The sequence below is a fragment of the Aegilops tauschii genome, chromosome 3, assembly GCF_002575655.3.
Source record: "Aegilops tauschii subsp. strangulata cultivar AL8/78 chromosome 3, Aet v6.0, whole genome shotgun sequence".
Taxonomy (NCBI): domain Eukaryota; kingdom Viridiplantae; phylum Streptophyta; class Magnoliopsida; order Poales; family Poaceae; genus Aegilops; species Aegilops tauschii.
Window position 1 is genome coordinate 326,455,234 of NC_053037.3, and position 16,810 is coordinate 326,472,043.

General features: G+C 43.0%; 1 protein-coding gene across 1 annotated transcript; it reads right to left on the bottom strand.

Annotated features, from left to right (window-relative positions):
• Positions 1–327: 327 nt before the first annotated feature.
• Positions 328–7,176, bottom strand: LOC109770079 (mitogen-activated protein kinase 10). Its single transcript, XM_020328795.4, has 10 exons — positions 6,687–7,176; positions 5,218–5,626; positions 4,378–4,505; positions 4,219–4,278; positions 3,430–3,579; positions 3,189–3,344; positions 2,863–3,074; positions 2,646–2,744; positions 1,276–1,442; positions 328–1,193 (listed from the first exon to the last, which is right to left on the bottom strand). The coding sequence occupies exons 1-10, from the start codon at positions 6,708–6,710 to the stop codon at positions 757–759; spliced, it is 1,842 nt and encodes a 613-aa protein (XP_020184384.1). The 5' UTR covers positions 6,711–7,176; the 3' UTR covers positions 328–756.
• Positions 7,177–16,810: the final 9,634 nt, after the last annotated feature.

Below are 16,810 nucleotides of genomic sequence, written 5' to 3' on the forward strand. Positions count from 1 at the left end.
TGAATTCTGGCGATTCCAAGAAGTGCTACTGCAATTTGCAAACTTTGAAAAATGCCATTTTCAGTGGCATTTTTCGAAGTCTACATTAGGAATGGAGGGAGTAGATAGAAAACCAATCTCCATGCCCTTGTGAAGCGTTCTCTTCACCGCCATCAAAATGCTTCCTAGCAAAGGGGCAGCGAGCTAAGACTAGGGACTGTACTCTTGGCGACGAAAACTCAGGGTTTGCGCAACATTGCGCTTCAGCAAGCTAAGATGAAATTGCCGTCCCCCCCGCGTTTGCCGTTTTTAAAACCAGAAGCCACTGATTCGACTACGTGGTGGCAATTATCACCTGCACCAAAAGTGTGCTTTATAAGTTTATATATATCTTTCTGAAGTTGCACATTGATGACAAACATCTCTATACAACAGAAAACGGGTTAGCATTCCTTCCTTTCCCTTGTGTCTCCTCGCCCTAGAAAAAGTAACCGGCGCCTAAATAGCTCAGATTACAAGCCACTGGACTGACTACCCACCCCCATCCAGTGTGCACACAGGCAGATACAACAAGCTGATGGCCCGAAACAGAACGAAGAGCTTCACACGCTTCCAGATCAGACAGCACACATAAGCATCAAACCCTGGGCTGCCCTGCCCTGCGCTGTAAACCTTGCGGGAACCCCACCCAAGCTTGATCCGCCACTTTGTTTCTCGCTGTTTCGTTGGCCACCAGCCGCACTCCAGGAAGGCATGTCGGATGCGCCTGACTGGCCACTAATACATCTGCGACATACCGTAGGGAACAACGCCGACCTTCCTGTGAGCACTTGCCGCCACTCCTGTTGTAGTTGGAGCCATGCCATTAAGGGATCTCGAGTATAGGTTTGATTCCGCTGATAGCCTATCAGAAGAACCCCTTTTCGGCCCTGCTGACTGATGGAAGGGAGGTGCTCTCATGTCCAGAGCAACATCAGGCACAGTTGAACTGTTTGCGCAAGCATAAACCTGCTGGTGCAGCGTATACATTTCGGCCTGCGATGGCTCGGAGCAAGCTGACTTTGCCGGTGTCTGATAATAACCGTATATTTGCGGGATTTGCTGTTGGGGAGGATAACCTGAGCTCATTGCTGCCACTCTTCGTGGGTCATATGTATCCTTCATGCCAACATTTTCGTAAGGCAGAACTGGACCAACAACCCTTCCTGGTCTTGCTGTATAATTGACAAGCATTATATGATTAGATTAAAACTAGTACCAGCTAAGCACGTATATCAAACATGGACTAGAAAGCACCTGTTGGCACTCTTTGTGGAGCCTGTGAGGTTCTCTGGACATTGCCAGAATATTTTTCTGAATCTCGATGATTTTTATAAGACTCGTCAGGCGAAGGCTTATCCCTTGATGGGCCAATACGGGGTTGTTCCTTGCCATGAATTGGAGCTGAGTGAACAATAGTAGACCTGTAAAAACGTTAACAGATGTTTCATGAATCAATTCGCAAGAACTAAATGTCCAGCCAGGTAGACTGCAAGAGAATCAGTAAATCCTGCATCAATGTGCACTAATCAACTATCAGGTTGTGAGAGCTGAGATTCCGAATATGAAGTGTGTATCATCTCCTGGCATGTCAATTTGGCCAACCAGCCTAACAGTACGCAGGAAAGTTGACTTCAATGTTCTACAATCCACATTCAGTTGCATGAACCCAACTCCAACATGGCCCAAATTTTATGCTCGCTATTTGGTCAGGAACTGTTTAGTTAACATTTAGTGGTCATTACGATTTCACTTTATTAACATATTTTGCCATATTTTTATCATTCTTTTAGCAATAATATGGATTTTACAACAGCGGCCGGTCAGCAGCGACGGCTGAACGCTAGTAAGGCCGTGTGGGGCGTCGCGGTGTGCCAGGGATCCCTCCATCGGCCGTTGCTCAGAGGCGGGATGCGAGCATGGCGGTGTAGTCCTAGGTCCTAGCGGCGTGAGGGAGATGGCAGCGTTCGGTTCGACTGTTCATGGCATGCAGGCGTGATGTGTGTGGCTGCATGCGCCCTAGTCTCAACGAGATGCCAAAATGCATCTCACAGCAGGCCTTGGGCCATGACTATTACTTGGCCTAAACCCTACAAGGTGCTTTTCTTCGGATTTTCAGTTAACCGGGACTTAAAACTGAATTTGACTGCACCAGTTCGGTCAGTCAATTCTACAAACTGAATTTTCAGCTGCCAACTGAAAAACCCGATAATTCAGTTTAATTTTTGCCCAGCTCTAGCTACATACATTGAAGTCCAAAATGTTATTCATTATGTCACGTCAACATTGGCTCATTTCACCTTCTTGTGAAAGCATATTAAGACAACATTGTCATCGGAGTTAAAGTGTGGCCAATGTCGGTGTTCCAAAGTTCCAAACTGAAGCCAAAAATGCCATTCATTGTGTCATATTAGCATAGGTTTGTTTCACCTTCTTGTCAAGCCATATGAAGACAACATTATTATTAGACGAGGTGAAGTGTGACAAATGACGGTGTGCCTAAGTTCCAAACTGTGACCCTGACCAATCTATTAAGCTCTGATGTGTGCCTTTTAGCTGTTTTGAACTCCTGCCGCTAATATAATAAAAGGTAGAGAAAGAAATATCATGGAACAATGAAAGGTTACCTAGGAAGAGAGGTGTGCTTTCTATCCATTGGAACTACAGGGCCGTTCTCACTATTTTCTTCAAGATGAGCAAACTGCTTCCTAAATTGATCAACAGCACTGCATAAACACAGGTAGAGAGTGTCCTAGTCAGTAGACTGTGAAGAGATACAATGAAAACAAAGGTCAAAGCATGAGCAAAAGCACCATCTAATTCCAAAGATATTATTGCTCAGACCTTGGGTATAGAAAGGTTGTCCTTTCAGTTCCATTGGTGTAGTCTTTGAGCAACTGTGGATGGTATTCCAATATCTCACGAAATATAAGCTCCCTTATGTCTTCTTTTGTCACTCTTCTACGCTCAAACTCAAACTCCATTTTTGTGATTGGTTGGCAGGATGGTTCTCTCTCAACCTTGGCAAGCCCTTTAAAGTACGGATGAGACAATGCCTGACAGAAATCACAAGTTTCCAAATAATGTCACTTTATGCACCTCAATAACTCAAAAGTACAAGACACTCTGCTGCCAGCATAAGCAGGGCTGTAAAAACACTACCAATGTACCTCTTCAGCAGTTGGGCGGTCCTTTGGATCGAACGCTAAAAGCCTTTGCAACAGGTCTAAGGCCAAAGGATCTGCATTGGGAAATTTATGCGAAAACGAAATCAGCTCTTTCTTTCTCATGCTGCTCAGATACCTCCTTGCTTTCTCATTCCGGACCTGGAAAGGAAGAACCTATTAATGTCAATTGGATAACCGACCAAATAGACTATAGAAGGATTCCCAAATAAAACCAGCACTATACCCGAGAGATTGTATCCATAGATGGTGTGCCCAGAAGATCAGTCATCAGATCTAACTGATGTACAACATTTTTACCAGGAAACAAAGGTTTTCCTGTCAAGACCTCAGCAAAGATGCATCCGATGCTCCAGACATCAATGGCGGGTGTATACTGCAATTTTGTTAACAGAGCATTTATGTTAGAGAAAAACATGCATGAGTAACAAGTCACTGTTTATCAGTATCGCATCATGATAATGTTCATTGAGAATAATCAAATATAACAATGCCTGAGATGCTTTCGCAAGTCTTAACACAAATATAACTCATATGATTTTTAACAGCTCCTACCGAGAACGATACGAGGTCAAGATTCTATGTAGCATAGATTTACATAGAAATGGAGTAACTTCATGTTTGAGCACTCAATGCATGATCAACAATGCAATAAGGAAACAACAAACGTATGATTATGACAGTGGGGAAAGTCAAAGTGATGGTTTGCAGATTACATTAGCTTTTCACACAGAAGCAGAGCTTGTTCCAATAGAAGGTGCTGTGCTCCCATAAAATGTTCTATAAGATCTGTGGGGAAAATGAGGTTTCATGCCACAGCATAAATAAGCTTGGAACAAAACTAATGGACCAATCACCGAAGAAGAATGGTTTGTATTAATAGGTCGATTAATGGTAACGAAAGATGCATGGTATGGCAACGCAGCACCATTAGTCTACCGTTATATCAGTCTGTCAGCTCAATGCTTTCACCAAAATTCAACCAAGAGAATGCTAATAATGGAGGGAAGCTTACCTTTGAAAAGAAGGAACCACAGAGCTCTGGAGCTCTATACCATCTTGTCGCAACATAATCCTGTAGTGCAATTGAACAAATAGACATCATGATGATTAGCTCAAATCAAACAAGTCAGAAATGTAAGGATGGAAGGATATAGGTATTCCTTGAACATACCGTCCAAAAGATTGTTGTGGGGGTATCGTTGAATGCAACTCGTGCCAATCCAAAATCACAAATCTTCAGTTTGCAGTTGGAATTTGCCAATATATTCTTTGGCTTTAGGTCCCGGTGATAAACATTAGCTGCAGTTACATATGGCCATAGTATCAGCACTGGGTGCAGGCAGCAAAAGTAGCACGACTGGACATTTTATTTATACAGATTTTGTTCATGGAAAGAACTGTGGAGATGCTCCTTTTTGGTTGACGAAAAGACTACCACCACAAGGGAATACCATTTGAACCAGCAAATATGTAGTTATCAGGAAATTGCGTAATATAAAATCTCTAAATCATGAGGGAACAACACGCACTCTATGAAAGAAAATCTATCCTGGTGGTCACCACCTAATGCCTACAAAGATTAAGATAATTAGCTGTTTTTGAGCATATTTTGAATTCAAGTGATGGGCATATATTTATCACCCCTCTTCTCTACCCAACCAGCATGGCACTAGTTGGTACAGATTGTTTTGCTATGAACTCAATAACTTCAGCTAATCTAATACTCCCTCCGATCCAAAAAAACTGTCGCAGCTTTGAACTAAGGTTAGTTCAACTTTAGTTCAAAGCTGCAACACTTATTTTGGATCAGAGGGAGTATATGTCATATGGAAATTATTTGAATATGCTAGCGATACCGTAGATACGGCACCAACCATAAGCGTTCGGGTTTATTTAGCTAGTATATCTAACTGGAAGGTGGTGACCTGATGCAAGTTCACTAGAGCAAATATACTGTATGGTCCTGCGACATATGATTTCCAGAAAGATATGAAATCTGTATGTTACCTACCAGTGTGAATGTATTTCAGAGCCCGGAGTAATTGGTAAAGAAAGAACTGGTAATGCTCCTTTGTCAAGTCATCATTGGCCTTTATAACCTGGTGGAGATCAGACTCCATGAGCTCAAAAACGACATAAATATCTTTGAAGTCTCTTCTCGATGGAGGTAACATGATATGCTTGATCTCAACAATGTCAGGATGTCTTAAGAGCCTCAGAAGCTTGATCTCACGGAGAATCCGTGCAGCATCAGATATGTGCTCAAAGATATCATGTATCTTTTTTATCGCCACTTTCTCTCCGGTGTGGACATCTATTGCGGAGCACACGACACCGTAGCTGCCCTTTCCAACGATTTCCTGAATCTTGTATCGACTTGCGTCGCCGTACTCCGTAAAAAACTCTGCCTCTGCGGAACTCTGGAAAAGAATTGCAGATATCATGTCAAATACATTTCACAAATCTATCACTGGAAGCTCGTCAGAAGCTCCCGGCGACAAGAAGCTTGAGTGATCAATGGACCATCAGTTTTCGCAATCATATACGTATATACAAACAATTGATGTCACGCTGTCAAGCAAAGCAGAAATGGCACGGTAGGTGGTGGGTCGCAAAAATGATGGCAGATCTCCAGATACTTTTAATGGACGACATGTAAAATAACTAATCAATGGGAAGCTACAACCAGTATTAAGGAATAGATGCCAAATTCAACTGTTGTGCAGGTAGATCAAAGAAATTTTCTTGAGGAGAAAGATCTTGAAGCGTTGGTTGCGAAACTGAAATCGTGACACGCACCACTTGTGAGTCAAGTGCTCGTGCACAGATCGGGAGAACCCCACAAGAAAAGCCAACAGCTTTGCCCACCGACAAGGAAAAGCAACGGCCACAATGTGTTTGCGCGGGCAGACTCTCGAGGTCACAGAATGCGGTCAACTTTTGCATGTGAATTGCGAGCTGGTATAGTAAAGGAGCGCCAAATTACACCTTTTTTCCCAAATATAGAAGGAAGACTGCCGCATAACTCAATGCGATGCGACGGGAGTGCGGAAAATGCATGGGACAAGAAGATGAAAGCGAGAAGGAGCGACATGATCATATAGAGATTCATCAGATTATATAGAGGGAAAAGATCGTGGACGGCTAACGAAAATACTGCCAAAAAATACCTACCCTTGTGGGAATAAAAATAAATTCAAACATCCGGATTGACACGGCACTGAAATGAGAATAGTGATACGGCGGCGGAACGTCAAATCTATGGGAGTGATGCCCAGAACAGAAACAAGAAACTGTGCCGAACAGAAAGGGAAAACGAAGGCTTGAACGGACAGAGACCCCAAACAAGGCAAAGCATTGCCTCGAAATAATAATAATAATAAAAGCAAGGCAAAGGAGCAGCTGAGCTGCATCAATCAGCTCGACTGGAGCGGAATTCACGCACGCAAAAATGCTAGGGATCTCTGGGAAGGAGCCCACCTTCTTGCGCTGATCCTGCTGCATCTCGCCGCTCACCGGATCTCACCCGGAATCTCCTCGGCTCCCCCGTACCGTAAGGGCGGCAACACCAACACCAACACCAAGCCCGCCTCCGAACAGACACGGTCAGACACACGGCATTTGCTGGCGCCGGGCCGGGCCGGCGAGGCCGAAAAGCGCACACGCCGCAGGGCGCCGGCGGGCGGATCGTGAGACGAGGCGAGGCGACGAAGGGAGGGCGGGAAAACTCGGGGGAGACCCTAACCCTAGCGACGGGGCGCCGGGGCAGGGCTAGGGCTCTCTCTCTCTCTCTCTCTCTCTCTCTCTCTCTCTCCTGTTCCTCCTCCTCCTCTCCTGGTCTGCGCTCGCGCTCCGGGAGGGAATAAGAGAGGGAGAGAGAGAGAGGACGACGGGTGGAGAGGAGAGGAGGCAGGCAGTGTGTTTGGCTTGTTTTTGTTGCCATGAAATGAAATGAAAGGAATCCTGCTTTGATTTCCGTGCGCGGGCGGACGAGATTGCCCCTCCCCGGTTGGCCGCCTGTCGTGGGTCGCGTGGCCTCGGGGTTGGTTGGAAGCCATTTCTCGCTTCAGGTTTGCTCCTCCTTCGCTGACCCGTTTTTATTTAATGCTGATGCGCCCTGCTGCTTGTATACGGTGGATTTACCGGTGGGCCGTCGGTGACGACGGGAAAATGGAGGTGGCTTTCCAAATGTCAAATCCCTTTTGGTATCTTCTCATAATCAGTGGTGGTTTATGCTCGATTCCATGGCCATTGTTATGGTTCTAATCTATTTTTGGACTGGTATTGTTTGAATTCTCACTCCGATGAGCCAGTGCCATTATCCGTTTGCGGTGTTTTAGGAATGGATATCATGACATTTATTGCATACTATGCATATAATCCTTCTATCTAGAAGAAAAAATGCGTGAAACTTTTCTCCTGCGGATAACCACGGAGCTCGTGATCGAATGTTTAGCGGTTAATTACTCTCCTCCAAAATCCCGCAAAAAAATTACTCTTCTCTAATTTCCCGAAAAAAAATTACTCTCCTCCAATTCAGGGGTTGTGGCCTGACTGGGGAAATAACGTACAAACGATTTCAGGATCGAGAAGGTGGAACGGACTCGAGGCGCCCGTCTTTGCTGCAACTCACGTGAAAGGAGTACATACCTGGCCGTTTAATTTAAATTTATTTGAATTTAAACATCAGACTAATACAGGAGGGGTTGTATCGAACCCGAAAAGCTCGGAGTGAAGCATGGTGCATAGACCATTTAACACATAGTGCTTCGTGTGCAACCACAACTTGAATTTAATATATTTTGGTAGTTAAATGTCTTTTTGAAAAATTTCCAGGCGAAAAAAATCCAAAAATACAGAGATTTTCCAAAAACGGATTTTCCTGCCCCTCCCAGAGAAAAAAAACAAAAATGAGGGGAAAAAACCTTGCTACATACTACATACACACCGATAATCCAAAATAAGTAAATTTCGTTCTAATTTAGAGTCGGTATCTTTGAAACACAAAGTTGAAAGTGACACTAGATTACCGTCGCATTTCACTCAACGCTAAGAAAACTACGATGCATACATTCCCTTTATCTGGGAACAAATGGGAGTATAGACTTTTTATAGTCACCGGTGAGCAACTTTGCAAATAATATCCATACACATATTTTAGCAAGTAATCATAAAAATTGTGTGTTATAAAATTATAATTATAAACCTTGCCAATTCTATGATTGAAATATATCCCCTCGTTTGCTTCGTTTCTTCTACCACACCTTTCTTTTCTCCCTTTTGATTTTGGTTCTTAGCTTGCGACTCACTTTCGATCGATCGTTGGCCTCCATCTGGCTAAACAACGTGGTGGACAACCAACGTGCTGCCCTCCTTTTTTTTTCTTCCCCTTTCTAGGAACGCCAACCAACGTGCTGCCCTTGTTTCTGTGATATGCGTATCTTGGCTATGCACGTATCTGACTGTGACATTAGCACTTAAGCTACAGGTTAGTGGAGCTTAATAATTTGCTGGTGCCTGAGGATTAGGTGGCGGGCATTTGTTTTGGAATTGAAGTTTCAACTAATTAGTGTGCCCTTTAAGTTGCATCCTCAAGGGTGATGCTTTTCCAAAAATAAATAAAATGTTCCATTGTACGACTTTCTTCAGGGAAAGAATAGTTTGCTACTGCCATTTCAAATATGAGCGTTTCCTTGAGATTAATCAAGTTAATTCTGATGTGTCTTACGTATTCGTAAACCACCAGGAGATTACCGGGAGCTTTCATATTCAGCATCAGCTGACACAACCACCAGACTACTATATCAAAAAGAAGAGAGGACCGCTAGAGGTTAGACTAGCTCTAAAAGCAAAGGGGGCGTTAAATGCTAGGGAATAGATTATATAGTATGTGTTTGGTTGTGTGAATAAGTTAAACTCCGGCTTTGGCCCGCTTTATCTCCGGAGGCAGGCTCACGCACCCTTTTACAGATAAAATCGAATGATCAAACAATACAAGTGTTTGAGGAAACTGAGTAAGGCATTTTGGAGACCGAGCTCCATGAAGGTCTTTATTTTGAAACATTCAAAATTTAAACTTTTTAATTTCAAAAAATTCTAAAAATAAATGCACATGTTTGCAAGGATGTAATGTGTATGTGTGAAAAAATTCAGGATGAAATACCTTGAATTGCGAGCTGTACAAATAAAACAAAATCATAGACTTTAAGGATGAACAGTGCATATGCTAAAAAGCCTTAGATTTGTCTTTTTTGTGTAGCTCTCATTTTAATGTATTCCGATCTGAAAATTTGCACACATGTTCATTATGCATCCAGGTATATGCGTAAATTTTTCAGAATTTTTTAAAACGAAAAAGTTTGAATTTTGATTTTTTCAAATTAAGGCCTTCATGGAGCTCGGTCCCCGTTTGGCTTTTTTGGAGGAAACTCTCTTACAAAATTGGTCAAATAATAGTTAGACAAAACAAGAAAAGCAACGGCACCAATACACAAGAAATGCACCAGAGGGCGCCCCTAGCTTGCCGCCAAGCAAGAGCACATGAGCGGCATGAATGCAAAATAAGGTGCAGCAGGGACCGAACGCAAATAAACTGCGGCTCCTAGGAGAAACCGCCACACTCCATCACCGCCTTCCCATTGAATTCCTGCGGAAAGGTCCTTCTGCCCTCTCGCTTCGTATCAAGGATCACCAATCTTGCCAGCGAGCAGAGAGTACCAAGAGCCCGGACCATAGGGCCACATGTATATGAGAGGAGCAAACAAGGCTAACAAAAGACGGTGCCTGATATGCATAGTGTCACAGTCCATGCTAGCCCTATGACTGTACCGCACCGCCATTCGGAGAACATATACTTCCCCCAATGATCCCTCCCCCTCACCCCAAGATCGTAACGACGGCACGCGCCGCCATCATGACGTTCGTCGCCTCATGCATGAGTTTTCATTGGGAGCAGGAACATGGGGAGGGAGGATTGCCTTAGCGGTGCCCCGGGAGGGACGCGACATCCGCGGGGCATCATCCGCGGTGTTGGGGAACGTAGTAATTTCAAAAAAATTCCTACGCACACGCAAGATCATGGTGATGCATAGCAACGAGAGGGGATAGTGTTGTCCACGTACCCTCGTAGACCGACAGCGGAAGCGTTATCACAACGCGGTTGATGTAGTCGTATGTCTTCACGATCCGACCGATCAAGTACCGAACGCACGGCACCTCCGAGTTCTACACACGTTCAGCTCGATGACGTCCCTCGAACTCCGATCCAGCTGAGTGTTGAGGGAGAGTTTCGTCAGCACGACGGCGTGGTGACGATGATGATGTTCCACCGGCGCAGGGCTTCGCCTAAGCTCCGCAACGGTATTATCGAGGTGTAATATGGTGGAGGGGGGCACCGCACACGGCTAAGAGATCTCAAGGATCAATTGTTGTGTCTCTGGGGTGCCCCCCTGCCCCCGTATATAAAGGAGCAAGGGAGGAGGAGGCCGGCCCTAGGAGGGGGCGCACCAAGTGTGGAGTCCTACTAGGACTCCCTAGTCCTAGTAGGATTCCACCTCCCATATGGAATAGGAAAAGAGGAAGGGAAAAAGAGAAGGAAGGAAGGGGGCGCCCCCCTTCCCTAGTCCAATTCGGACCAGACCAAGGGGAGGGGTGCGGCCATCCTTGAGGCCCTTTTTCTTCTTTCCCGTATGGCCCAATAAGGCCTAATACGTATTCCCGTAACTCTCCGGTACTCCGAAAAATACGCGAATCACTCGGAACCTTTCCGAAGTCCGAATATAGTCGTCCAATATATCGATCTTTACGTCTCAACCATTTCGAGACTCCTCGTCATGTCCCCGATCTCATCCGGGACTCCGAACTCCTTCGGTACATCAACATACATAAACTCATAATAAAACTGTCATCGTAACTTTAAGCGTGCGGACCCTACGGGTTCGAGAACTATGTAGACATGACCGAGACACGTCTCCGGTCAATAACCAATAGCGGGGCCTGGATGCCCATATTGGCTCCCACATATTCTACGAAGATCTTTATCGGTCAGACCGCATAACAACATACGTTGTTCCCTTTGTCATTGGTATGTTACTTGCCCGAGATTCGATCGTCGGTATCTCGATACCTAGTTCAATCTCGTTACCGGCAAGTCTCTTTACTTGTTCCGTAATACATCATCCCGCAACTAACTCATTAGTCACAATGCTTGCAAGGCTTATAGTGATGTGCATTACCGAGTGGGCCCAGAGATACCTCTCCGACAATCGGAGTGACAAATCCTAATCTCGAAATACGCCAACCCAACAAGTACCTTTGGAGACACCTGTAGAGCACCTTTATAATCACCCAGTTACGTTGTGACGTTTGGTAGCACACAAAGTGTTCCTCCGGTAAACGGGAGTTGCATAATCTCATAGTCATAGGAACATGTATAAGTCATGAAGAAAGCAATAGCAACATACTAAACGATCGGGTGCTAAGCTAACGGAATGGGTCAAGTCAATCACGTCATTCTCCTAATGAGGTGATCTCGTTAATCAAATGACAACTCATGTCTATGGCTAGGAAACATAACCATCTTTGATTAACGAGCTAGTCAAGTAGAGGCATACTAGTGACACTCTGTTTGTCTATGTATTCACACATGTATTATGTTTCCGGTTAATACAATTCTAGCATGAATAATAAACATTTATCATGATATAAGGAAATATATAATACTTTATTATTGCCTCTAGGGCATATTTCCTTCAGTCTCCCACTTGCACTAGAGTCAATAATCTAGTTCACATCGCCATGTGATTTAACATCAATAATTCACATCACCATGTGATTAACACCCATAGTTCACATCTCTATGTGACCAACTCTCAAAGGGTTTACTAGAGTCAATAATCTAGTTCACATCGCTATGTGATTAACACCCACAGAGTACTAAGGTGTGATCATGTTTTGATTGTGAGATAATTTTAGTCAACGGGTCTGTCACATTCAGATGCGTAAGTATTTTGCAAATATCTATGTCTACAATGCTCTTCACGGAGCTACTCTAGCTAATTGCTCCCACTTTCAATATGTATCTAGACCGAGACTTAGAGTCATCTAGATTTAGTGTCAAAACTTGCATCGACGTAACCCTTTACGACGAACCTTTTGTCACTTCCATAATCGAGAAACATTTCCTTATTCCACTAAGGATAATTTTGACCGCTGTCCAGTGATCTACTCCTAGATCACTATTTTACTCCCTTGCCAAAATCAGTGTAGGGTATACAATAGATCTGGTACACAGCATGGCATACTTTATAGAACCTATGGCCAAGGCATAGGGAATGACTTTCATTCTCTTTCTATCTTCTGCCGTGGTCGGGCTTTGAGTCTTACTCAATTTCACACCTTGTAACACAGGCAAGAACTCTTTCTTTGACTGTTCTATTTTGAACTACTTCAAAATCTTGTTAAGGTATGTACTCATTGAAAAAAACTTATCAATCGTCTTGATCTATCTCTATAGATCTTGATGCTCAATATGTAAGCAGCTTTACCGAGGTCTATCTTTGAAAAACTTCTTTCAAACACTCCTTTATGCTTTGCAGAATAATTCTACATTATTTCCGATCAACAATATGTCATTCACATATACTTATCAGAAATGCTGTAGTGCTCCCACTCACTTTCTTGTAAATACAGGCTTCACCGCAAGTCTGTGTAACACTATATTCTTTGATCAACTTATCAAAGTGTATATTCCAACTCCGAGATGCTTGCACCAGTCCATAGATGGATCGCTGGAGCTTGCATATTTTGTTAGCACCTTTAGGATTGACAAAACCTTCTGGTTGCATCATATACAACTCTTCTTTAATAAATCCATTAAGGAATGCAGTTTTGTTTATCCATTTGCCATATTTCATAAAATGCGGCAATTGCTAACATGATTCGGACAGACTTAAGCATAGATACGAGTGAGAAACTCTCATCGTAGTCAACACTTTGAACTTGTCGAAAACCTTTTTTCGACAATTCTAGCTTTGTAGATAGTAACACTACTATCAGCGTCCGTCTTCCTCTTGAAGATCCATTTATTCTCAATTGCTTGCCGATCATCGGGCAAGTCAACCAAAGTCCACACTTTGTTCTCATACATGGATCTCATCTCAGATTTCATGACCTCAAGCCATTTTGCGGAATCTGGGCTCACCATCGCTTCTTCATAGTTCGTAGGTTCGTCATGGTCTAGTAACATAACCTCCAGAACAGGATTACCGTACCACTCTGGTGCGGATCTTGATCTAGTTGACCTACGAAGTTCAGTAATAACTTGATTTGAAGTTTCATGATCATTATCATTAACTTCCTCACTACTTGGTGTAGGTGTCGCAGAAACAGATTTCTGTGATGAACTACTTTCCAATAAGAGAGCAGGTACAGTTACCTCATCAAGTTCTACTTTCCTCCCACTCACTTCTTTCGAGAGAAACTCCTTCTCTAGAAAGGATCCATTCTTAGCAACGAATGTCTTGCCTTCGGATCTGTGATAGAAGGTGTACCCAACTGTCTCCTTTGGGTATCCTATGAAGACACATTTCTCCGATTTGGGTTTGAGCTTATCAGGACGAAACATTTTCACATAAGCATCGCAACCCCAAACTTTTAAGAAACGACAACTTTCGTTTCTTGCTAAATCTCAGTTCATAAGGCGTCGTCTCAACGGATTTTGATGGTGCCCTATTTAACGTGAATGCAGCTGTCTTTAATGCATAACCCCAAAACGATAGTGGTAGATCGGTAAGATACATCATATATCGCACCATATCTAATAAAGTACGATTACGACGTTCGGACACACCATTACACCATGGTGTTCGAGGTGGCATGAGTAGTGAAACTATTTCACATTGTTTTAACTGAAGGCCAAACTCGTAACTCAAATACTCTTCTCTACGATCAGATCATAGAAACTTTATTTTCTTGTCACGATGATTTTCCACTTCACTCTGAAATTCTTTGAACTTTTCAAATGTTTCAGACTTATGTTTCATCAAGCAGATATACCCATATCTGCTCAAATCATCTGTGAAGGTCAGAAAATAATGATACCTGCTACGAGCCTTAATATTCATCGGACCACATACATCTGTATGTATGATTTCCAACAAATCTGTTGCTCTCTCCATAGTTCCGGAGAACGGCGTTTTAGTCATCTTGCCCATGAGGCACGGTTCGCAAGCATCAAGTGATTCATAATCAAGTGATTCCAAAATCCCATCAGTATGGAGTTTCTTCATGCGCTTTACACCAATATGACCTAAACGGCAGTGCCACAAATAAGTTGCACTGTCATTATTAACTTTGCATCTTTTGGCTTCATTATTATGAATATGTGTATCACTACGATCGAGATCCAACAAACCATTTTCGTTGGTGTGTATGACCATAAAAGGTTTTTATTCATGTAAACAGAACAACAATTGTTCTCTAACTTAAATGAATAACCGTATTGCAATAAACATGATCAAATCATATTCATGCTCAACGCAAACACCAAATAACACTTATTTAGTTTCAACACTAATCCCGAAAGTATAGGGAGTGTGCGATGATGATCATATCAATCTTGGAACTACTTCCAACACACATCGTCACCTCGCCTTTTACTAGTCTCTATTTATTCTGCAACTCCCATTTTCGAGTTACTACTCTTTAGCAACTGAACCAGTATCAAATACTGAGGGGTTGCTATAAACATTAGTAAGTACACATCAATAACATGTATATCCAATATACCTTTGTTCACTTTGCCATCCTTCTTATCCACCAAATACTTGGGGCAGTTCCGCCTCTAGTGACCAGTCCCTTTGCAGTAGAAGCACTTAGTCTCAGGCTTAGGTACAGACTTGGGCTTCTTCACTTGAGTAGCAACTTGCTTGCCATTCTTTTTGAAGTTCCCCTTCTTCCCTTTGCCCTTTTCTTGAAACTAGTTGTCTTGTTAACCATCAACACTTGATGTTTTTCTTGATTTCTACCTTTGTCGATTTCAGCATCACGAAGAGCTCGGGAATTACTTTCGTCATCCCTTGCATATTATAGTTCATCACGAAGTTCTACTAACTTGGTGATGGTGACTAGAGAATTATGTCAATCACTATTTTATCTGGAAGATTAACTCCCACTTGATTCAAGCGATTGTAGTACCCAGACAATCTGAGCACATGCTCACTAGTTGTGCGATTCTCCTCCATCTTTTAGCCATAGATCTTGTTGGAGACTTCATATCTCTCAACTCGGGTATTTGCTTGAAATATTAACTTCAACTCCTGGAACATCTTATATGGTCCATGACGTTCAAACGTCTTTGAAGTCCCGATTCTAAGCCGTTAAGCATGGTGCACTAAACTATCAAGTAGTCATCATATTGAGCTAGCCAAACGTTCATAACGTCTGCATCTGCTCCTGCAATAGGTCTGTCACCTAGCGGTGCATCAAGGACATAATTTTTCTGTGCAGCAATGAGGATAATCCTCAGATCACGGATCCAATCCGCATCTTTGCTACTAACATTTTTCAACATAATTTTTCTCTAGGAACATATCAAAAATAAACACAGGGAAGCAACAACGCGAGCTATTGATCTACAACATAATTTGCAAAATACTATCAGGACGAAGTTCATGATAAATTTAAGTTCAATTAATCATATTACTTAAGAACTCCCACTTAGATAGACATCCCTCTAATCATCTAAGTGATTACGTGATCCAAAGCAACTAAACCATGTCCGATTAACACGTGAGATGGAGTAGTTTCAATGGTGAACATCACTATGTTGATCATATCTACTATACGATTCACGCTCGACCTTTTGGTCTCTGTGTTCCGAGGCCATATCTGTATATGCTAGGCTCGTCAAGTTTAACCTGAGTATTCCGCGTGTGCAACTGTTTTGCACCCGTTGTATTTGAACGTAGAGCCTATCACACCCGATTAACACGTGGTGTCTCAGCACGAAGAACTTTTGCAACGGTGCATACTCAGGGAGAACACTTTTATCTTGAAATTTTAGTGAGAGATCATCTTATAATGCTACCGTCAATCAAAGCAAGATAAGATGCATAAAGGATTAACATCACATGCAATCAATATAAGTGATATGATATGGCCATCATCATCTTGTGCTTGTGATCTCCATCTCCGAAGCACCGTGCTCGTGATCTCCATCTCCGAAGCACCGTCATGATCACCATCGTCACCGGCGCGACACCTTGATCTCCATCGTAGCATCGTTGTCGTCTCGCCAACTTATTGCTTTTACGACTATCGCTACCGTTTAGTGATAAAGTAAAACTATTACATGGCGATTGCATCTCATACAATAAAGCGACAACCATATGGCTCCTGCCAGTTGCCGATAACTCGGTTACAAAACATGATCATCTCATACAACACATTATATCACATCAAGTCTTGACCATATCACATCACAACATGCCCTGCAAAAACAAGTTAGACGTCCTCTACTTTGTTGTTGCAAGTTTTACGTGGCTGCTACGGGCTTAGCAAGAACCGTTCTTACCTACGCATCAAAACCACAACGATAGTTTGTC